This window comes from Maniola jurtina, chromosome 10, assembly GCF_905333055.1.
Source record: "Maniola jurtina chromosome 10, ilManJurt1.1, whole genome shotgun sequence".
Taxonomy (NCBI): domain Eukaryota; kingdom Metazoa; phylum Arthropoda; class Insecta; order Lepidoptera; family Nymphalidae; genus Maniola; species Maniola jurtina.
Window position 1 is genome coordinate 14,173,717 of NC_060038.1, and position 19,051 is coordinate 14,192,767.

Below are 19,051 nucleotides of genomic sequence, written 5' to 3' on the forward strand. Positions count from 1 at the left end.
TACTACTGAATAAAGACGGTAGGTTTTAGATTGACAGCTACAAATCTTTTAAGAGGAGTGTACCTACCTACCTACCTATATTCGTAGTGCGCACCAAACTGAAAGTGCGCACCGCGTAGGTAGTTTGACTCTCATTTGAATACCAATCTACATATAAGATTACATATATAATTACTATAATATTATAAAGAAGTCAAGTTTCTAAGTTTGTTTTTAGGAAGTAATGTCTGGAACTACTGAAATAATTTTGAAAATTCTATCACCAGCAGAAAGCTACACATCGGCTCTATTTTATTTTCAATAAAAATTGGAGATCCCTGCTAAAATTGTAATAAGCTACACCGTGCGCAGCCGGGGCGAGTGTTTTGGTTACTTAGCAAAAAAAAATTAAAATGTGTTTCAATTTTCAAAGTAAGATAACTAATTATAATAAGTGGGGTATCACAATAGTGAAAGGGCTTTACCTGTAGGTACATTGTAAAACAGATTTTTATTTATTTTTATGCATAATAATCGTGCGAAATGCCTCCCGAGTACGGAACCCTCGGTGCGCGAGTTTGAGTCGCACTTAGCCGGTGTTTTAGAAATAGTAACAATTATACTTGTACGTAAGATCAGATCACAAGAGAAGGAATACGACGTAGAGAAAGACAGAGAGAGAGACATTGATTGCGCCTGCTCATATCGTAGTGACATTTTCTATTTCATACGCTCGAATAATATTTTCCGGCGCTGAAAAATCTATTTTGCTATTTTCTTTTGAAAGGTAACAAATGTCCATAAGTTTAACCGATTTTGTGGTACAGAAATAGCTTGCATCTGGGGGACGAACATAGGCTGCTTTTCATCCCGGAAAGTCAATGAGTTCCCACGGATTATTTAAAAAAACCAAGTGCGAGTCAGACTCGCGCACCGAGGGTTCCGTACTCGGGTATTTTTCCGACATTTTGCACGATAAATCTAAAACTAATCTAAATGCTTAAAAATAAATAAAAATCTGTTTTAGAATGTACAAGTAAAGCCCTTTCATATGGGTCTCATATGAAAGGACTTGGTATAGTTTTCTTACTCTGAAAATTAAAACACATTTTAATTATTTCTTCTGTGATGTAACATCAAATTCATGGTTTCAGACATATTCATTTACTTGTGCTATAAGACCTACCTACCTGCCAAATTTCACGATTCTAGGTCAACGGAAAGTACCCTATAGGTTTTCTTGACAGACACGACGAACGGACGAACGGACGGACAGACAGACAGACAGACAACAAAGTGGTCCTATAAGGGTTCCTTTTTTTTCCTTTTGAGGTACGGAACCCTACGGACGAAGCATCATCTAGCATATTCAGATATAAAACAAATTCCAGTATCTTCAAATCAAGCTTACTTTTTAGGCAATCCGTTTACGTATAGGTACTTAGACTAACTTATCAGTTATCATTCACTTATTAATAGCAATAAAAATGAAAAGCTAATAGTCTGTACTATTATGGATATATAAACGGAAATAGATAAAATATCCAATAACTGACTCATTGTAAGATTTAGATTTTGTATTGAGGTGCCGACTGCCGACACAGCCAAGTAGTCTAGAGAGTTCAGAGTTCTGCGTTCCACGTTTTATTAACGACTTTTGCTCTGGTGAGAGGCTTCGGCCGTGGCTAGTTACCACCCTACCGGCAAAGCCGTGCCGCCAAGCGATTTAGCGTTCCGGTACGATGCCGTGTGGAAACCGATCAGGGGTAAATATGCGTTTATTGAAACTGCCATTACCCCTTCCAAGTTAGTCCGCTTCCATCTTCAACTGCATCATCACTTACCATCAGGTGAGATTGTAGTCAAGGGCTTACTTGTATCAAAAAAAACTTTATCTATACTTGGACCAATTATAATCTATTCTACACAATATACCTAGCTGAGAAAAATCTAGGTAGGTCTTACCTAACACACAACATTTTACCGTCAGACTGCGAGGCAACGTAAAGGTCTGCACCTTTGTTTAGGGTTCCGTAACAAAACAAGGAGAATTACAGAACCCTAATAAAAGGAAAGAAAAAAATACATATTTGACAAAGCAGCTCAAACGTTACGTAGGTACCTATTTATCTACACTAGAAATAACCAGTTCATCATCGGATTGAAAATTATTATTTAAAAAAAATCTTCATTGTCTGTCATCACTTCAAATTGGTTTTATCTTTTATCTTTTGATAATAATCAAGATTATTGCAATTATAAAAATTCACTACCTCTGTTGATTATAAATTATTTTTAAACTTAGGTAAATACCCGATAGAATATAGATCATACTCGTAAATATAAAAATGCACTGCTGGTCCGAGATTGCTTTTAAAATTCAGCGAGATCTGCTATAATTAGGTACCTACTTACTAAGTGACTATACTAGGTATGTTATATTAAATGATCAAAATTGTATTGTTGCATCTTTAGAGTTCCGTACACGAAGGGTGCCAAGAGGACCCTATTATTAAGCCTTCGCTGTCCTTACGTCCATCCGTCCGTCCGTCCAACCGTCCGTCTATCCGTCTGTCTGTCTGTCTGTTAGGGGGCTGTAAATTCGCGAACCGTAAAAGGTATAGAGTTGAAATGTACTTATTATTTCATATTATAATAGTTAACAGAATGTGTATTGCCGCTATACAACTGAAAATAAACATTTCAAAATTGCCACCATGAAAATTATAAAAAAATTAAAAAGTATTTATTTGTATATTATCAATGCTAACACGTGTGCAACAGATGCACATGATAAGTAAAATTAAGTATTACAATCAGTCGCGATCAATAGGTATATTATATTAATATTATTTTGGTACTTATACCTAATTTATAATTTACCACTGTCATTCAATTTATTGAGCTATTTCCTTTCGATAAAATAATATAAGTGCATGATAGGTACCTACTTCAGGTTGTAGTCTGGCTATTCTGTTTCCTTGATAAGATTAATGGGCTAAGAGCCAGCGAGGGCCAGACCTTCGTTATTTTATAAAAGCTGAAAATTTCTTTACTGGTAGGTAATTATGCGAGTTGTATGTATTCGTGTCTGTCAATGCGTGACATAATTTCTAATACTATTTCGAAGAAAATATAAAAAAAATTACACTTTATACTTTCATAAATAATATTTAAACTATATGAAAGTGTAGATTTTACCATACTGACAAGCATTTTGAAAGTTGGATGGCGATAAGGCTTAGCAGAAATTAATAATATTTTTTAGATCTTTGACAAGCTCTCCTGTAAAGTTACGAAAAATGACATACGATGTTTTTCCTTGAAGGTGTCGAAATGACGTCATATATCACCTATCCACCTAGCTCAATAAACATTAAGATAAATAATAATATGATTGATACTAGATAATGTTATACGCTGATATGTATATGCCTACTTGTAAAATATGACAATGATATTGTTATAGATTTCACAAGGACAAGCTTTTTAACATACTTATAGAGAGCCAAACAAGACTATTACCACCTGAGTACCTATAATAATCTATTTTTCCTTAACTTACTTAAAAAAACATGTATAACAGTTTCTGATTTATCGTGAAAAATGTCGGAAAAAAATACCCGAGTACAGAACCCTTGGTGCGCGAGTCTGACTCACACTTGGCTGGTTTTTATTTTATCATACCTACCTACAAAAAGAAAAACAAAATGTAACTAAATTTAGATTTCCAGTGACCAGTTATCCACGTGCTATCAGTCATGTTTTATTGGTAAGCAATTGAATTTTCACTAATTGACGGCAAGATATAACTTTATGGTTTTTATTTATACTCCGTTTATGACCTATACCTACGTAAACTTTCTGATTGATATCTACTTATTTAGCCTGAAACACAGGACACGTGAGGAAAACGTGTCAAATGCCAACTCCTGCTGGATGACGTCCACGGCAGCCTCGCACGCACCGATGACGCGACGGCACGGATCCCAATGCGATGGTGATTAGCCGATAAACGCCCACCACTGGACATAATATTAAGTCTGACCCGGCTGAGTTTGTTGTGGGCACTTCTCAGACCTGGGCGCGTTTGGAATCTTCACAGCTTTAGTTTAAGTTTACGTAATTAATTATCACCACTATATCATCTTACAAAAACAATTCTGACCACCAAAAGGAGTACAATAGTGCCTACTTTAAATATATGATTTGAAAGAAGAAATAAAAAACTTTTATACTATGCCATTACTAGTTATACTTACTGTTAGTGTATTATCTATGCCTACAGGTTAGCTTATCCCGGCGCCTCTAATACTTGAGCGTTAAAGTCAAAAGACCTCAAGCAGACCTCAGCATTTGAGTTTCAGTTTGACCCGACCGCGAGCTGAGATTCAATGTTCGAGTCTGGAACTCTAAGGATCCGTAGCCTAATTAGCATCAAGAGTCTGGACTAACAAGACATTTTCAAATCATAAATCTATTTATAAGTGACAGAAAATAACATAATAACGTTAGTAATAAATTATTCATAGATCGTGTAGTAAGGGCCGGACACAGCAAGGAAGTGATCTAGCTCCGCTGTCTCTTACTATGTGCATATTTGAAGGGCATGTGGGGCTAGGGCTGCCAAATGACATTTTTTTTGCGCAAAAAGAGAAAGTACAAATTAAAAGAAGTTTTTGTAAAAATTCTCAAAAATTTCGGTTCAACTGTTGGGCCGTGAAAAGGTAGCAGACAGACAGATCGACACACTTTCGCATTTATAATATAAGTATGGATTTATTTGTTTATAAAGCATAATTACAAGGTTTTAGAAATTTTGGTGTCAACATAAACTCGGTTGAGTTAATCTGTACACCACCGTAGTGCCGCCAACATAAGGCACACAATTATTTAAAATTAAATAGTTATGTTAAAAGTTATGCTGTACTTACCTATTCTTTATTTCTCACACTGCTTCCCTGTCCACTTCTTACTATTTTCCTTTTTACTATTACTTTCCTAGTACCTTTTGATACAAATAACAAAAAAGAAATTGCGCAAGTGGCAAACTGAGCGCAAATTTTTTTTTCACCAATTTCCTAACATTGCCATAAAATGACACATTACAATTATTAATGAGTTTCCATGATGTACGCTATCCCTTTTAGTGGATCCCAAAATACATGCACTCTCGTCTAGACCTCCTTTAGCGATTTATCTCTCGCCTTAGTTAGGCAGCCCTCGTGGGTCTATTAATTGGCACTTCCTCGTGAAGGGCCGATATCACTTATTACACGGTGTCTAATAACAAAGCGCTTACGTTTATTATTTCCTCTTTCTCTAGGAATAGACAAGTTAAACTGCAATTACCTAATCGAGGTTATTGTACGGCTCGCGTTACTTATGAAATACGACACATTTGAAGCTTGAAACACACAGTCCTCGTGACGTCTAATACACATCATCATCGTTCATCATCAATTCCATAGACGTACAATTTTCGCTTCGCTCAATCAATTCAGTGTCAAGTCTCAATTTCTAGAGTACCTAAAAAAGGCTTTCGTAAAACTTTTACAGACGAATACTGCAACAATATAAGAACGCTTATGGAACCCAATTCGAACGCTAACAATAAATAACTATATAATTGACATTTTGCTGTAATAAAAAAAAGACAAAATTGGGCACTTACAAAATAATAGTGGTCTTTAAAAAGTTCAATTTTATGAACTTACAGCCAAAACGGCTGAACCTATTTTTTTTTAACTGTAAGGCTATCATTATATTAATCATTATCATCTATATTGAGTTCAGGACAGGTTTCCTCTCAGAATGAGAAGGGTTTAGGCCCCATAAGATATTCCATCACGCTGGTCAAGTGCGTATTGGCAAACCTTACCTAATAAGAACATAATACCTTTGAAAACATCATGGAAAATTCTCAGGTATGTAGGTTTCCTCACAGTGTTTTCCTTCACCGTTACAACAAATGTTATTTAATTGTTTATTAAAACGCACATAACTCCAAAAAGTTTTCCAGGTATTTATGTATACCCACGCAAAAAAATACGTCAATCCGTAGCTCCGTTGCAACGTGATTGAAAGACTAACCAACACATCAACTGCTGCAAATGTTCAATGGGCGGCGGTAATCACTTAACATCAGGTGACCCGCCTGCTAGTTTGCTCACTATTTTTCATTAAAAAAACACACTTTCACAATTATAATATCGACGGCTTAGAGTGAAAACCTCGTAAGTGTAAAAGAAGTAACTTTTCAGGAGGATGAAAAAACTGCGTGCTGTAACTAACAGAAGCGAGTATTTACGAGTTTCTCATTTAATGTCATAGATGGCGTTACGAGTATCGAATGAACAAATTAGTCAGATCAGGATGTGCGTTGCGAGGTTTTCTTCCTAGAAACGCAATAAAATAAATTTGAGCAAAAATGCATTCCCGAGGTTTTCACTCTAAGACGACGATATGGGCAGTAATGACTATATTATGTATAAGTGTCATACTAATTTTGACAGCTTTATAGGACACGATTTTTGTTCCGAGTGACCTAGGGCGTAGTAGATATTATAAAGGTCGTTGGTTGGGGATTTTTTGTATATCATGTATGTTTAGTTAGCATTGACAAAACATATCTCGTGATAGACGTAATCTGACACGCGCCAAGAGCTGTACTAAGATAAGAAGACTACTTCTTCGGGAAAAATCTTTTTTTCTTATCATTGGCGCCATTATTTCTTCTGAAGAAGCCTTATTAAATTTTTCTTTTTATTCGCTGACAAGTTACGTAGTAACTACCTGACACACTTGACTGTGATCTCACCTGGCAGTAAGTGATAATACAGTCTAAGATGGAAGCAGGCTAACCTATCTGACGCTACATCACCAAATTATATAAATTTTATTCTATTCTATTCTATTCTAAATTATGAAAAAGATTTTTCAGAATAGGTGTCTTCTGAAGATGAAAAGTAAGAGTCGAAAAAATGGTTTACCCCCTCGTGTATTTTCAGAAAAATCAATTACCATATCTTATTATTTAATTATCGACATGAATAAAATTATTGTAGTTTTATTTTTATTTTTTTATTGTCATTTTGTTGAGCTAAATATAAACAAATATAAATATTAAATATTATTTATTTATTTGATTAAAGTCAGTGAAGTGCGAGTCGGTCTTGCACAAACTCCGTACCGTAGTACAATAATTTAACACTTTTTTATTTTTTAATATTTTTGGCAGCCATTTTGTATTAATAGTTTTTATTAATAGTTATAGTGGCAATAGAAATACACACTCTGTGAAAATTTCAACTCTCTACCACGGTTCACAAGATACAGCCCACTGACAGACAAACGGAGGTCTGGTTATAAGGTCCAGTTTGTTATTTTTTTTGCGATGGTACTTAACCCTTCGTATGCGATTCCAACTCCCACTTGACCAGTTTTTGTCCATACTAATATTATAAATGCGAAAATGTATCTGCCTGTCTGTCTGTCCGTCCGTCTGTCTGTCTGTCTGCTAACTTTTCACGGCCCAACAGTTTAACCGATTTTGATGTTTGGTACAGAGTTGACTTACATCCCGGGGAAAGTCATAGGCTACTTTTTATTCCGGAAAATGAAAGAGTTCCAACGGGATTTTCAAAAAACCCAAATCCACGCGGACGAAGTCGCGACCATCATTTTTCACGACTTAGAAATACAGAAGTTATCTTCCTGATCAGCCTAGGATTTTTATAGAAGCTTCATCTCAAGCGTGTCTAGATACAATCAGATTATCTTGTCCGAGATGTGAGGTGATATTATGTCGGATATTTGTATAAACTTGGAAGGGATTGATAAGGTAGTCTTGATAACGTTTACAGATATTATGTAAACAAAATATTGATTCGCTGATCGCGACCGGAAAAATCATGAAAACTGATGCAATTTTCAAGTTCATATTCAAGTAGACTATAATAATAAAATATTTATCGTTATTTTATAAAAGCCAACTATAATAGAGAAATGAAAACGACCTAGGAAATGGGGGAAAAACTACTGAACGGGTTTAACTCTTTCGAATGGAGATAGACTATGCCTACGAAGACTTAACCTTCTTTTAAAATTAAAAATGTATTGGGAGCTCGCTAGAGAAAAATCTTTCCGAATATTTTCTATTACGTAGGAAAGTATAATTGTCACAGCTAACACTTGTTGTTTAGAGGATTTTGAAAGTATTTCAATGGCACCTCTGTCTGTAATAAGGGGTTATTAGAGTCAGGCCAATAGAGCATAATCCAGCATGCTGCATGCACTGAGTGTAAGCTTTCCACTTTCTAATCATAGATGACTTTCAAGCTTTGCCTTGCATATTCCGAACCGGTGCATGGTGATTAGATATTACTTACATTAATTTTTAACCCCCGACCCAAAAAGAGGGGTGTTATAAGTTTGACGTGTGTATCTGTGTATCTGTTTGTGGCATCGTAGCTCCTAAACTAATGAACCGATTTTAATTTAATTTTTTTTTTCGTTTGAAAGGTGGCTTGATCGAGAGTGTTCTTAGCTATAATTAAAGAAAATTGGTTCAGCCGTTTGAAAGTTATCAGCTCTTTTCTAGTTACTGTAACTTCCACTTGTCGGGGGTGTTATAAATTTTTAATTTACGCTTGTAATCACACTAATATTATAAAGGCGAAAGTTTGTATGTGTGTGTGTATGTTTGTTACTCTTTCACGCAATAACTACTGAATGGATTTGACTGAAATTTAGAATGGAGATAGATTATACCCTGGATTAGCACATAGGTTACTTTTTATCCCGGAAAATCAAAGAGTTCCCACGGGAATTTTAAAAAACCTACATCCACACGAACGAAGTCGCGGGTATCAGCTAGTCTACAATAAACTATCTTCATCGTATCAAATCTCAATGGGCGTAATTTTAAGTAGAGTTTACACGAAGCCAGTAATGCTGGCGCCAGTCTGCAGACAAGCCTGCGTTGGCCTGGCCCTTGTTGTTTAGACGCGGCCAATCATTCACGGATTTTTCTTCTGGTGTGCACACGTTTGGAAAAACAACAAAGAACACACACCGTACGGACGTTCGCCAGTGACTGGCGAGACTCGTCTACACGGGTCCGCAACGCTGGCGCGGGGGTCGAAGGGTATGCGGGCGGAGGTCACTGGCTAGAAAAATAGACGGTCGCTCTATTCTCGCCAGCGTTGGCAGCCAGCGCTGGCTTGGCTTGAAAAACTGTTTACACAAGGCCAATACCGAGCCAGCACTGGCTGCCAGTCTTATTGGCAGCCAGTGTTGGCTCCGTGTAAACTATGCTTTAGTTCTAGTACGTTGACAGGTCAATTTAAACAAATTGCATCTGGGCATAGGTAACTGTGTACCTACCTACTCAGCTTCCCTGACTGATTTTTATTAGGAAATTAGGTGACCTGCGCGAAACATTCGTGGACACACAGGCTTAGCGGATAACGAATAACAATTAGTGCGTGTAGCCTAGGCGCCACCTCCACGGGCGAGAGTATCGCGGCGATAGTCTCGATGTGCCAACAAATCCGATTCTTAGGCTGAGATCTATAGAGGACACTTTAACTTTTGCCAGACTTTAGACACTGTTAAAACGTTATGGTGTTATACTGCTGACACAAATCTGTCTCGTTTTAACTGAAACTAAATTCTAAGCAAACTCAAATAGATTTCAACCTTTACTCTCAACCCTACCTTTTCACCTCTACTTTACTTTTCAACTCTATTGGGCCTGTCTCCACAGAGCAATACTATCGCGTAGTATAACGTCGCGGACACGTTGCGCTTCGCCGTGTTTCGTTACGCTACAATTGATAGGCCTAACGCGTTGCGGTCCCGTTACGCGGCAACCAGTTGCGGTCTCGTGGCGTAGCGTTGCGGATCGCGACGACACGCTGACGGAATTAATTATCGTTGTACCGTGGAGATTATCCGACGATAGTAGGACGGACTCGTCGCGATATTCTCGCCCATGGAGATGGCCGCTTACTAGACAAAGCAAAGGCAGCGACCCGAGACGGTTCCCATAAATTCAGGGCCTGTATTATGGCAGAGTCATAACAGAGTCGCTATCGTTATTTACCACAGATCAAAGCGTTGGAGTACTGTCTATCTCCTTATACTGTGACATAACGTTGTTTTCCATTGTTGATAGCCGTGTGTATCGATAGCAAGTTATCACAGGAACTACACGAGCGGCTTGCGGGTGCAGTATTGAATCTGCCTCGTACGAGGTGTGAACTACAAAATATATTTAAAAAAATAAAAATATGTATAAAAACTTCGAAACCAACCATCCCGCGTCAGTTGTTTTTCGAATTTTCAACCGCGCACATAAATTATTTTAAAATCTTATGTTCAAATAAATGCAACTAATATAGAACAATATTTATTACACTATTATACAAATAATTTATAAGGTTAAGATAAAGAATAATATAATAATTTGAAAATATGTGGGTGATTGCAGTGATTTACTTTGCCGCCATATCTGGTAAGTGCAATCATAAGCTATAAGTAATAGGGTCGGGACTGTACTAATAAAATGATATAATGTTTTGTATAACGATAGTTTATGGGTCTAAAATTCATTATTTAAGAGAATAATTAAATAAAAATTATCATTTTGATTTATTTTGAATAAGTATATTAATTACTATACGGAGCTGTACGGAAGGCGATCAGTGACGTCACAAGGCGATAAAAATATTTTTATGTTAAAAAAATTAAAAATATTGGTATAGGCACCTTCTAGGTAAACGCGTCCCATCTTAGACCACATCATCACTTTCCATCAGGTGTGATTGTGGTCAAGCGCTTACCTATAGTGAATAAAAAAAATAGTACGGAATCCTCGGTGTGCAAGCCTGACTCGCACTTGGCCGGGTTTTATAAATTGTTTTGCGATTACTTGCTATAAGTATACGTTCAAGTTTTTTTCGTGGGGGAATTCTCATGGATACCACCACACCCGGGGAGGCACGGAGGCTATGTCGGTCTCTTGCCGTCTAAACCCCCGTGTCCGAAGAAGTACATAGTGCCAAGTTTATACCATTTGTATATGATAAGAAACATGTTTCATAGTTATTTTTACATTAAAAGTAAAAAAACCTAATTGCCTAAATTTAATTGAGTTGTAAAGTATGTCGGTAAAATACCGTAGATAAAGGTAACTAAAAACTTTTTGAGACGAATGGCATAGCCTGCCGTAACCTATCGATTTGGTTTAGGTATGTAGATACTTAATCACTTAATTTCTAGAAATCGACCTATATTTTTAGTCGCTTTATCACACTAAAATTATAAAGGAGAAAGTTTGTATGTGTGTGTGTGTGTGTGTGTGTATGTTTGTTACTCCTTCACGCAAAAACTACTGGACGGATTGGGCTGAAATTTAGAATGGAGATAGATTATACCCTGGATTAGCACATAGGCTACTTTTTATTCCGGAAAATCAAAGAGTTCCCACGGGAATTTTTAAAAAACCTACATCCACGCGAACGAAGTCGCGGGCATCAGCTAGTAATTTATTATTCTTATTTGAAACGCATAGCACCTATTTAGTTTGGTTTTTGTGAATTGTTGCTGTACACAAGATTATTGTGCTCATACGGTAACAATATTGGTCGGATTAGTTCAATTCTTTGTGGTCGGATTAAAAAGAACTTGTTGAATAGATGGTCTGGACTGATACTACAATAATAGGTTCACTGCTGGTTTCACAATCCCGCGGTCTAGTGCAAGGCTAAGGTTGAAATCTATAGACCGCATTTTGAGCTTAGACTTAAGTTTCAGTTAAAACGAGACAGATTTATACCAGCGGTATAACGCTGTCTCGTTTTAACAGTGTCTTAAGTCTGAGCAAAGTCAAAGTGCGTTCTATAGATCTTAACCTTACACAGTCAAGAATCATCGTGATACTCTGATGCCCGCGGGTTAAAACTATAACTACGGGTCTTTAACCTATACCAATGCAAAAATCACGTCGATTCGTTGCTTTGTTGCGACGTGATTGAAGGACAAAATAACCAACAAACAAACGCACTTTTGCATTTATAATACTAACTGAGGATACTTGGTTATGCGATAGTACGAAACTCACACTTGACCGATTTTTTAAGGACCATTCCTCCCATCTCACGGAGTCCACGGATGACCGGAGGGTTGGCAGTTGGCACTATGGCAGTTACCTCGGTCAGCATATTATAACCAATAACCATACAACGAGGTAACGCACTCAACTTTCTGGGCACCTTACATCGTTGTAGTGGTGTAGATGATATTTTAGATTAAAATTTTCATCAATTAAATAAAGACGTGACGAATATCCAAAAAAAAACCTTAAAAAAATTGAAAAAAAAAACTGACTTCAATTACCACAAACACTGAAAAGTAAAAAATAATTTAATTTATTACCGAACATAAATTATGTATACAAGAGTTAATGTAGTTCTATATTAACATTTTTTGGAGCCGCTGCCAATTAGCCGCACGAACCGTCTACTCTTCATATTGTTTGTGACTCCACATTGGAACCTTATTGGCCTCAGATCTTGACCAAACTAAAATGGGACCACTTCGGAAGAATGACCTAGCAAACAAAAAAAAAATTATCAAAATCGGTTTATATTTGGCGGAGTAATCGGTGGTAATCGCGTAAAAAACATACAAAAAAAAACATAGTTGAATTAAGAACCCCCTCCTTTTTTAGGGTTCCGTACCTCAAAAGGAAAACGGAACCCTTATAGGATCACTTTGTTGTCTCTTTGTCTGTCTGTCTTTCTGTTTGTCTGTCTGTCTGTCTGTGCGTCCATCCGTCGTGTCTGTCAAGAAAACCTATAGGGTACTTCCCGTTGACCTAGAATCGTGAAATTTGGCAGGTAGGTAGGTCTTATAGCACAAGTGAAGGAATAAACCCAAAAATCGTGAATTTGTGGTTACATCATTTAAATATTTTTTTTCATTTTTCTTAGATAATTTAAATTTAAAATTAAAATGTGTTTCAATTTTCAAAGTAAGATAACTATACCAAGTGGTGTACCATATGAAAGGGCTTTACCTGTATATTCTAAAACAGATTTTTATTTATTTTTATGCATAATGGTGTTTGATTCATCGTGCAAAATGTCGGAAAAATTACTCGAGTACGGAACCCTCGGTGCGCGAGTCTGACTCGCACTTGGCCGGTTATTTTGAAGTAGGTTAAAAAGACTTGACAAATATCCAAAAAAATCTTTGAAAAGGGCTCAGAACTCAGAAGGTACAATAATTTTCTGTGTATAAAAGGGCGCTACCACCAAAGGTCCGATTTTCCGTTGTTCCCGTATTTCAATGAAAAAAGAGACCCAGTTTCAGTTTCCATTGTATTCTTTCACGCTTCATTCACTGGCGCTTTCAGTGCCTGCTTATCTTTTTGTTGAAAATGAACTTCAATATAGCATTTCATTTTATTCTTTTTAGCGTTTTAAAAGGTACAATCAACTCAACGTTTCTTGATGGTATTAGGAAGTACTTACGGGCATAACAGGTACTTCTTAACAGAGCTCTTTCCGTCACTCGCTTCATACAATCGTAGTTCCAATTTCATTTGAATATTAAGCAACCAAAGTCCATGAAATTTTGCAGACATATTCTAGAAACTAATATCCATGCCTGTGGTTTTCCAGATTTCTGTTAAAATATTCGGTTTCAAAGTTACGCGGTCTTAAAAAATTTCATGCAAATCTTTGAGCCCCTGTAATTTTAAAACTATATATTTTTTTAAAAAATCTAAGACACCATAGACACAGATATTAGTTTCTAGAATATGTCTGCAAAATTTCATGGACTTTGGTTGCTTAATATTCAAATGAAATTGGAACTACATTTGTAGAAGCGAGTGACGGAGAGACCCCTCTTAATTCAATGATATATTTTTTGGTAGAATTTGATCAGGCCCTTATAAATTCACTCTATATTATTAAGTATAATGTATAATATAATGTGCACAAAACGAGTAGTAATCTACATCTGAACACCTGTACCTAAAAAACCTACTAGTAATTTATGTTAGTCTGCACCTAAGAACCTATCCGTCAGCAATATGAAACTGTCCAGCAATTTCTATTAAACAGACCTGTTGGAAATTGCTGGCGTATGCGGTTAGTAAAGAACAGTGACACTTAAAAGTAGGGTGAGCAATATTTATATATTATATTTCCGTAGTTTGAAAGCAACTTTAGTCTAGTCTAGACAAGTCTCTACCAAGTCACTAGTGAGATAATAATCTATTCGTAATCCGTATTAATATTATGACCATGGAACCGGACAAGCCGTCTAGGTAGATAATATATAAACATTTTTCATTACATAAATTAACAAATTAGGTAACTAACTACATCACAAAAAAGCGACAGTTATTATCAAAGCCCAAACATTTGCAATACAGCCACAAAATTGCTTTTTAACAAATCCATGCGTTTACACTACTTATCGGATGAATACCTGGGTACTTAAAACTTGATGCTTTCATTAAATATTATGAATTTTATCTAAAGTACATAATACATAGATATATATAACGACTAATTGGGATAAAATAAATTTTGAAGAATAATTTTAGGATTTTTTAGACCTGCTTTTATAATATACTAATTGGGATAAGATAAATTTTGAAGAATAATTTTAGGATTTTTTAGACCTGCTTTTATAATATACTAATTGGGATAAAATAAATTTTGAAGAGTAATTTTAAGATTTTTTAGACCTACTTTTATAAACTGGTGGCAGACCACCATGTTTTGGAGCATGCACGTAGGTGTCGTTTTACCCAAAGGTGCGTTAACAGCGCGCCAATATAATCCATACTAATATTATAAATGCGAAAGTGTGTCTGTCTGTCTGTCTGTCTTTCTGCTACGTTTTCACGACCCAACCGCTGAACCGATTTGAATGAAATTTGGTACAGACATGGGATACATCCCGGGGAAGGACATAGGCTACTTTTCATCCAGGAAAATCAAAGAGTTCCCATGGGATTTTATAAAACCGAAATCCACGCAGGCGAAGCCGCGGGCATCCTCTAGTCTAATAATAAGTTTGAATGCATGTCACACACACAAACGTTCAAAATTGTCTTCACTTTTTTAAAATACGAACCAGAACCTTGGGACCCTAAACGTCTAGGTTTTTCGAACTATGTGCGCTACCCATTGCTACAGCTTCGCAAGCCTATGTCGGTTACTACTTACTATGGTTCTCCTACAGATCTCTTCATTTCTGATTGGATCACGTAGAGAAACCCCAAATATTTTAACATCAATAGAGACTATTCTAGTAAAATTTCGCAGTCATAATTTGCTGATCTCCTCAATCTATTCGATAATTTGATCTCGTAAATACCTTGGATTCCACCCAGAAACAAGAACGAAGAACTCAACAATAAATAACCAATACAGGATGTTCATCAAAATTTATCGCTTTGATTAGATCATTTTTGTAATCTTTCCTCAGTAGATTCCAGTCTAGATTTTTTATCACTGACAGTTGATATCTCGCACTTGACTACCTGATGGTGGCAACAGATTATGCAGTCAAGTGGAATGAAATAAGGAACGTTAAAGTATAGATCATCGTTACCATGCCCACAGGTCTCTTCTCAGAATGAGAAGCGTTAAAGGCCCTTGTGCGGGATGTAAGTGTGTAGCTGTCTCACACGTATGTACGCGACAGGGTGAGATGGCAATCGGGCAGGGGGCCGCCCCGCACAGCCCCTGCGCTGACTCGGTGCGGGTTGGCGCGGGTGACGTGCGGGTGTGCAGGGCGTCCCCCCGCCTCATACCCCGATTGCCATCTGGACCTGTCGCGTACTATACCTCCAGGTGGCTTCTGTGGTGGCCGGAGACGAGGTAACGCAGCCAGCGTCCTGGGCACCTTGCCTCGCTACAATAGTTTAGATGATATTTTTGATTTGTAATTTATATATTTCAATGATAAGTATATTTATTTATTTCAGTGTAAAGTCGTCTAAAGTCATTGGAAATAAGTGATACTTAGAGCAATTCACTGCAGAGCACTGCATCCGATCCGAATCCGTGAAAATATGTTCCGAAGTAGTCATAGAACTATTTGTATGGTAGCTTACGCACTAGCTCCGACTTCCGTCATCCGAGTTCTCTCCGTCATCCGTGAGAACTCGGATGTGCCTATCTAAGATTCAAATCGGACATAATATGACGTAGATACATCAAAGATGTCGGATTAGTGCGTAAGCAATATCGGAGTTCGGTCCGAGTTTTTTATATCCGTAATTTTACGGACTTGGATACAAAAACGAAAAGATATTGTACAATACTTTATTAAGAACGAGAGGTAAAAAAGATTAACTCTACGGCTTAAATAGTAATGGCATCGTACCGAAACGCTTAAAACTGCTTGACGGTTGATTTTCCTGTTCACTAAAAAAAACTAATTTTACAATTATTAATTCTTGGTGTAGGTATACTCATAAAAACATGATAAAAACTAATTAATAACTTTTAAGAAAGATTTTATTAAGTAAGTAAGTTATAGTACAAAATATATTAAAATTAATTCTTAAAATTTGCACTTTTGAATTTATTATATTTAAACCATCAGAATATGATAATTAAAAATATATAATTACATAAATTATGGTTATTTGCCAGGCATCAGTAGGTACAGAAATAGAGCCAACGAGAGATTGCGTTTTTGATATCATACAAAATCCATGGATGTACTATAATAGAATAATAAATCTTATAACAAGTATATTATTATAATAAGTTACTAAAAATATGTGGCAAAATTTTAATTCAAAAATCATTGTTTATCATCTCAACCTTTCGCCAGTCTACGAGTTTCCTCTCAGAATGAGAAAATGACCTCCCTGGCGCTGTGGTCGCTGTTGCAAAAGTGATGAGCGCTGTGGTCTAATTAGTGAGAGGTCCCGGATATTTGGAATTTTATAATTTCAAAATTTTCTCTTGTCTGGCCTGGTGGGTGGCTTCGGCCGTGGCTAGTTTCCACCCTACAAGCACAAGCCGTGCCGCCAAGCGCTTTAGCGTTCCGGTACGATGCCGTGTAGAAACCAAAGGGTATGGGTTTAATGAAACTTCCAATACCCCTTCCAGGTTAGAATGCTACCATTTTAGACTGCATCATCAGTGAGATTCCAGTCAAGGGATAGCTTGTATCTGAATAAAAAAAGAAGAGTTTAGGCCATATCCCACCGCGCTAGCCCAGTGTGGTTTATTAGACTTCCACGCACCTTTGAGAACACTATAAAGAACTCTCAGGCTTGCAGGTTTCCTCACGAAATTCCGAAAATAGTAAATAATAAACACAATTAATACGATTTCCGAAAGAGCTGTAAAAACTGGTTTATATTAATGAAAAATTAACATTCGGAAGCATTAATTTTATATTCATGTCGAGATAATACCTATATCTAACACGAATAGCTTAAAACTGTTGAACAATTTGAAACTGTTATTTTAATTGAGAAAGTTATTCAAATGCCTGCTACCGATTTTAAATTATATAGAAACTCTTTGATTTTCCGAAAAAAAATACCCTACGTTTGACTCCAGGATGCAAGCTTTATAATCATCATAGTTTTATAATCTGCATAGCTATTACTCTTTTTACCCGACTGCGGCAAAACCAAAAGGAAGGGTTATGATTTTGATCCAGATTCTGTGTGTTCCACCGTAGTGTCAAAACTATTGAGCCGATTTTGATGAATCAAGTATCAATTGATTAGTTGTAAAGGTCCGGATGACATAGGCTATATTTTATATGAAAAAAATTTACATAATTTTAAAGTATTCCCCTTTTCGACAGTAGTAATACACCACTATTATGAGATTAAGAAAAAATTTACATAATTTTAAAGTAATCCCCTTTTCGACAGTAGTAAATAAATACACAACTATTATAAGATAAGACCTACCTTAATATTATCTAGAGTACCTATTCTTTCTTGGAAAGCCGGGGTTCTCACTTGTAACAGGAAATGTAATTTGAAATGCTCCCGGTCACCCAGGGGAAATGAATACGAGAATCCTTAGGTATGACCGTCGACCAAATTACCTATTTACATATTATGCAGCTGTATACTATAGTATAATGCGGTCTTAGAATACAATGAGGTAGGCACTTTTGGACCATGAGTAAAATGAAATAGGTACATTAATTATTTCAGGTTATTTTATTTTGCGTTTGTGACACACATTTTTATTAAACAGAAATAGAAACAAGTAGGAGCTAGGTATCAAAACAACACTAAAACAATAGTTTAAACGAAATTAAACTTAAACTTATATTCAACTTTATCTTCTTTTTCTGAAGTCGTTAAAAAAATACAAAGCATTTAGCATTGTCTGTGGTTAATTTTCCAAGATGGCAGCGATTTCCTATCTCAGAGCTTTTTAAAGTACCTACCTTATCTACGGAGGTATTTCGAAAGGATTATCGAAATGCTTAGATAACATAAGTTCTCTTGTTTCAGGTATTACCAATGGAGAGGACTGGTCTTATGACTGTAAGTGATTTTATGACCGCACCATAGACTTACGATTTTTTCGCTACGCTCATCGTAAGTCTATGACCGTACCTATTACCTAATGTATGAACAAGTGTAAATTAAAAATTTATAACACCCCCGACTATCCAAAGTATTTGAGTTTTCCAAAACATCATTTTCAAATAAATAATTATGTATATCTAGGCAACGTCCATCTTGACAGCTTGACATTTGTCAATTGACACTTGAATATTATGAACCTAAGGGTTATCTAACCTTCTTTTGTACAAGAAAACTAGAAAAGAGCTGATAACTCTTAAACGGCTGAACCGATTTTTTTAGATTATCGCTAAGAACACTCTCGATCAAGCCACCTTTCAAACAAAAAAAACTAAATTAAAATCGGTTCATTCGTTTAGGCGCTACGATGCCACAGACAGATACACAGATACACAGATACACAGATACACAGATACACAGATACACAGACACACAGATACACAGATACACACGTCAAACTTA

General features: G+C 36.4%; 1 protein-coding gene across 2 annotated transcripts in view; it reads left to right on the forward strand.

Annotated features, from left to right (window-relative positions):
• The first annotated feature begins 10,212 nt into the window (after positions 1–10,212).
• The window catches only part of LOC123868765 (carbonic anhydrase 2-like), a 41,038-nt gene continuing 32,199 nt past the window's right edge, over positions 10,213–19,051 (forward strand). For both annotated transcript variants that reach the window (XR_006796711.1, XM_045911371.1), the window contains exons 1-2: positions 10,213–10,498; positions 18,515–18,547. Coding sequence is in view for 1 of the 2 variants with exons in the window: in XM_045911371.1 (XP_045767327.1) it covers positions 10,459–10,498; positions 18,515–18,547 (73 nt within the window). In the remaining variant the exon portion in view is untranslated. The remainder of the gene's footprint in view (positions 10,499–18,514; positions 18,548–19,051) is intronic.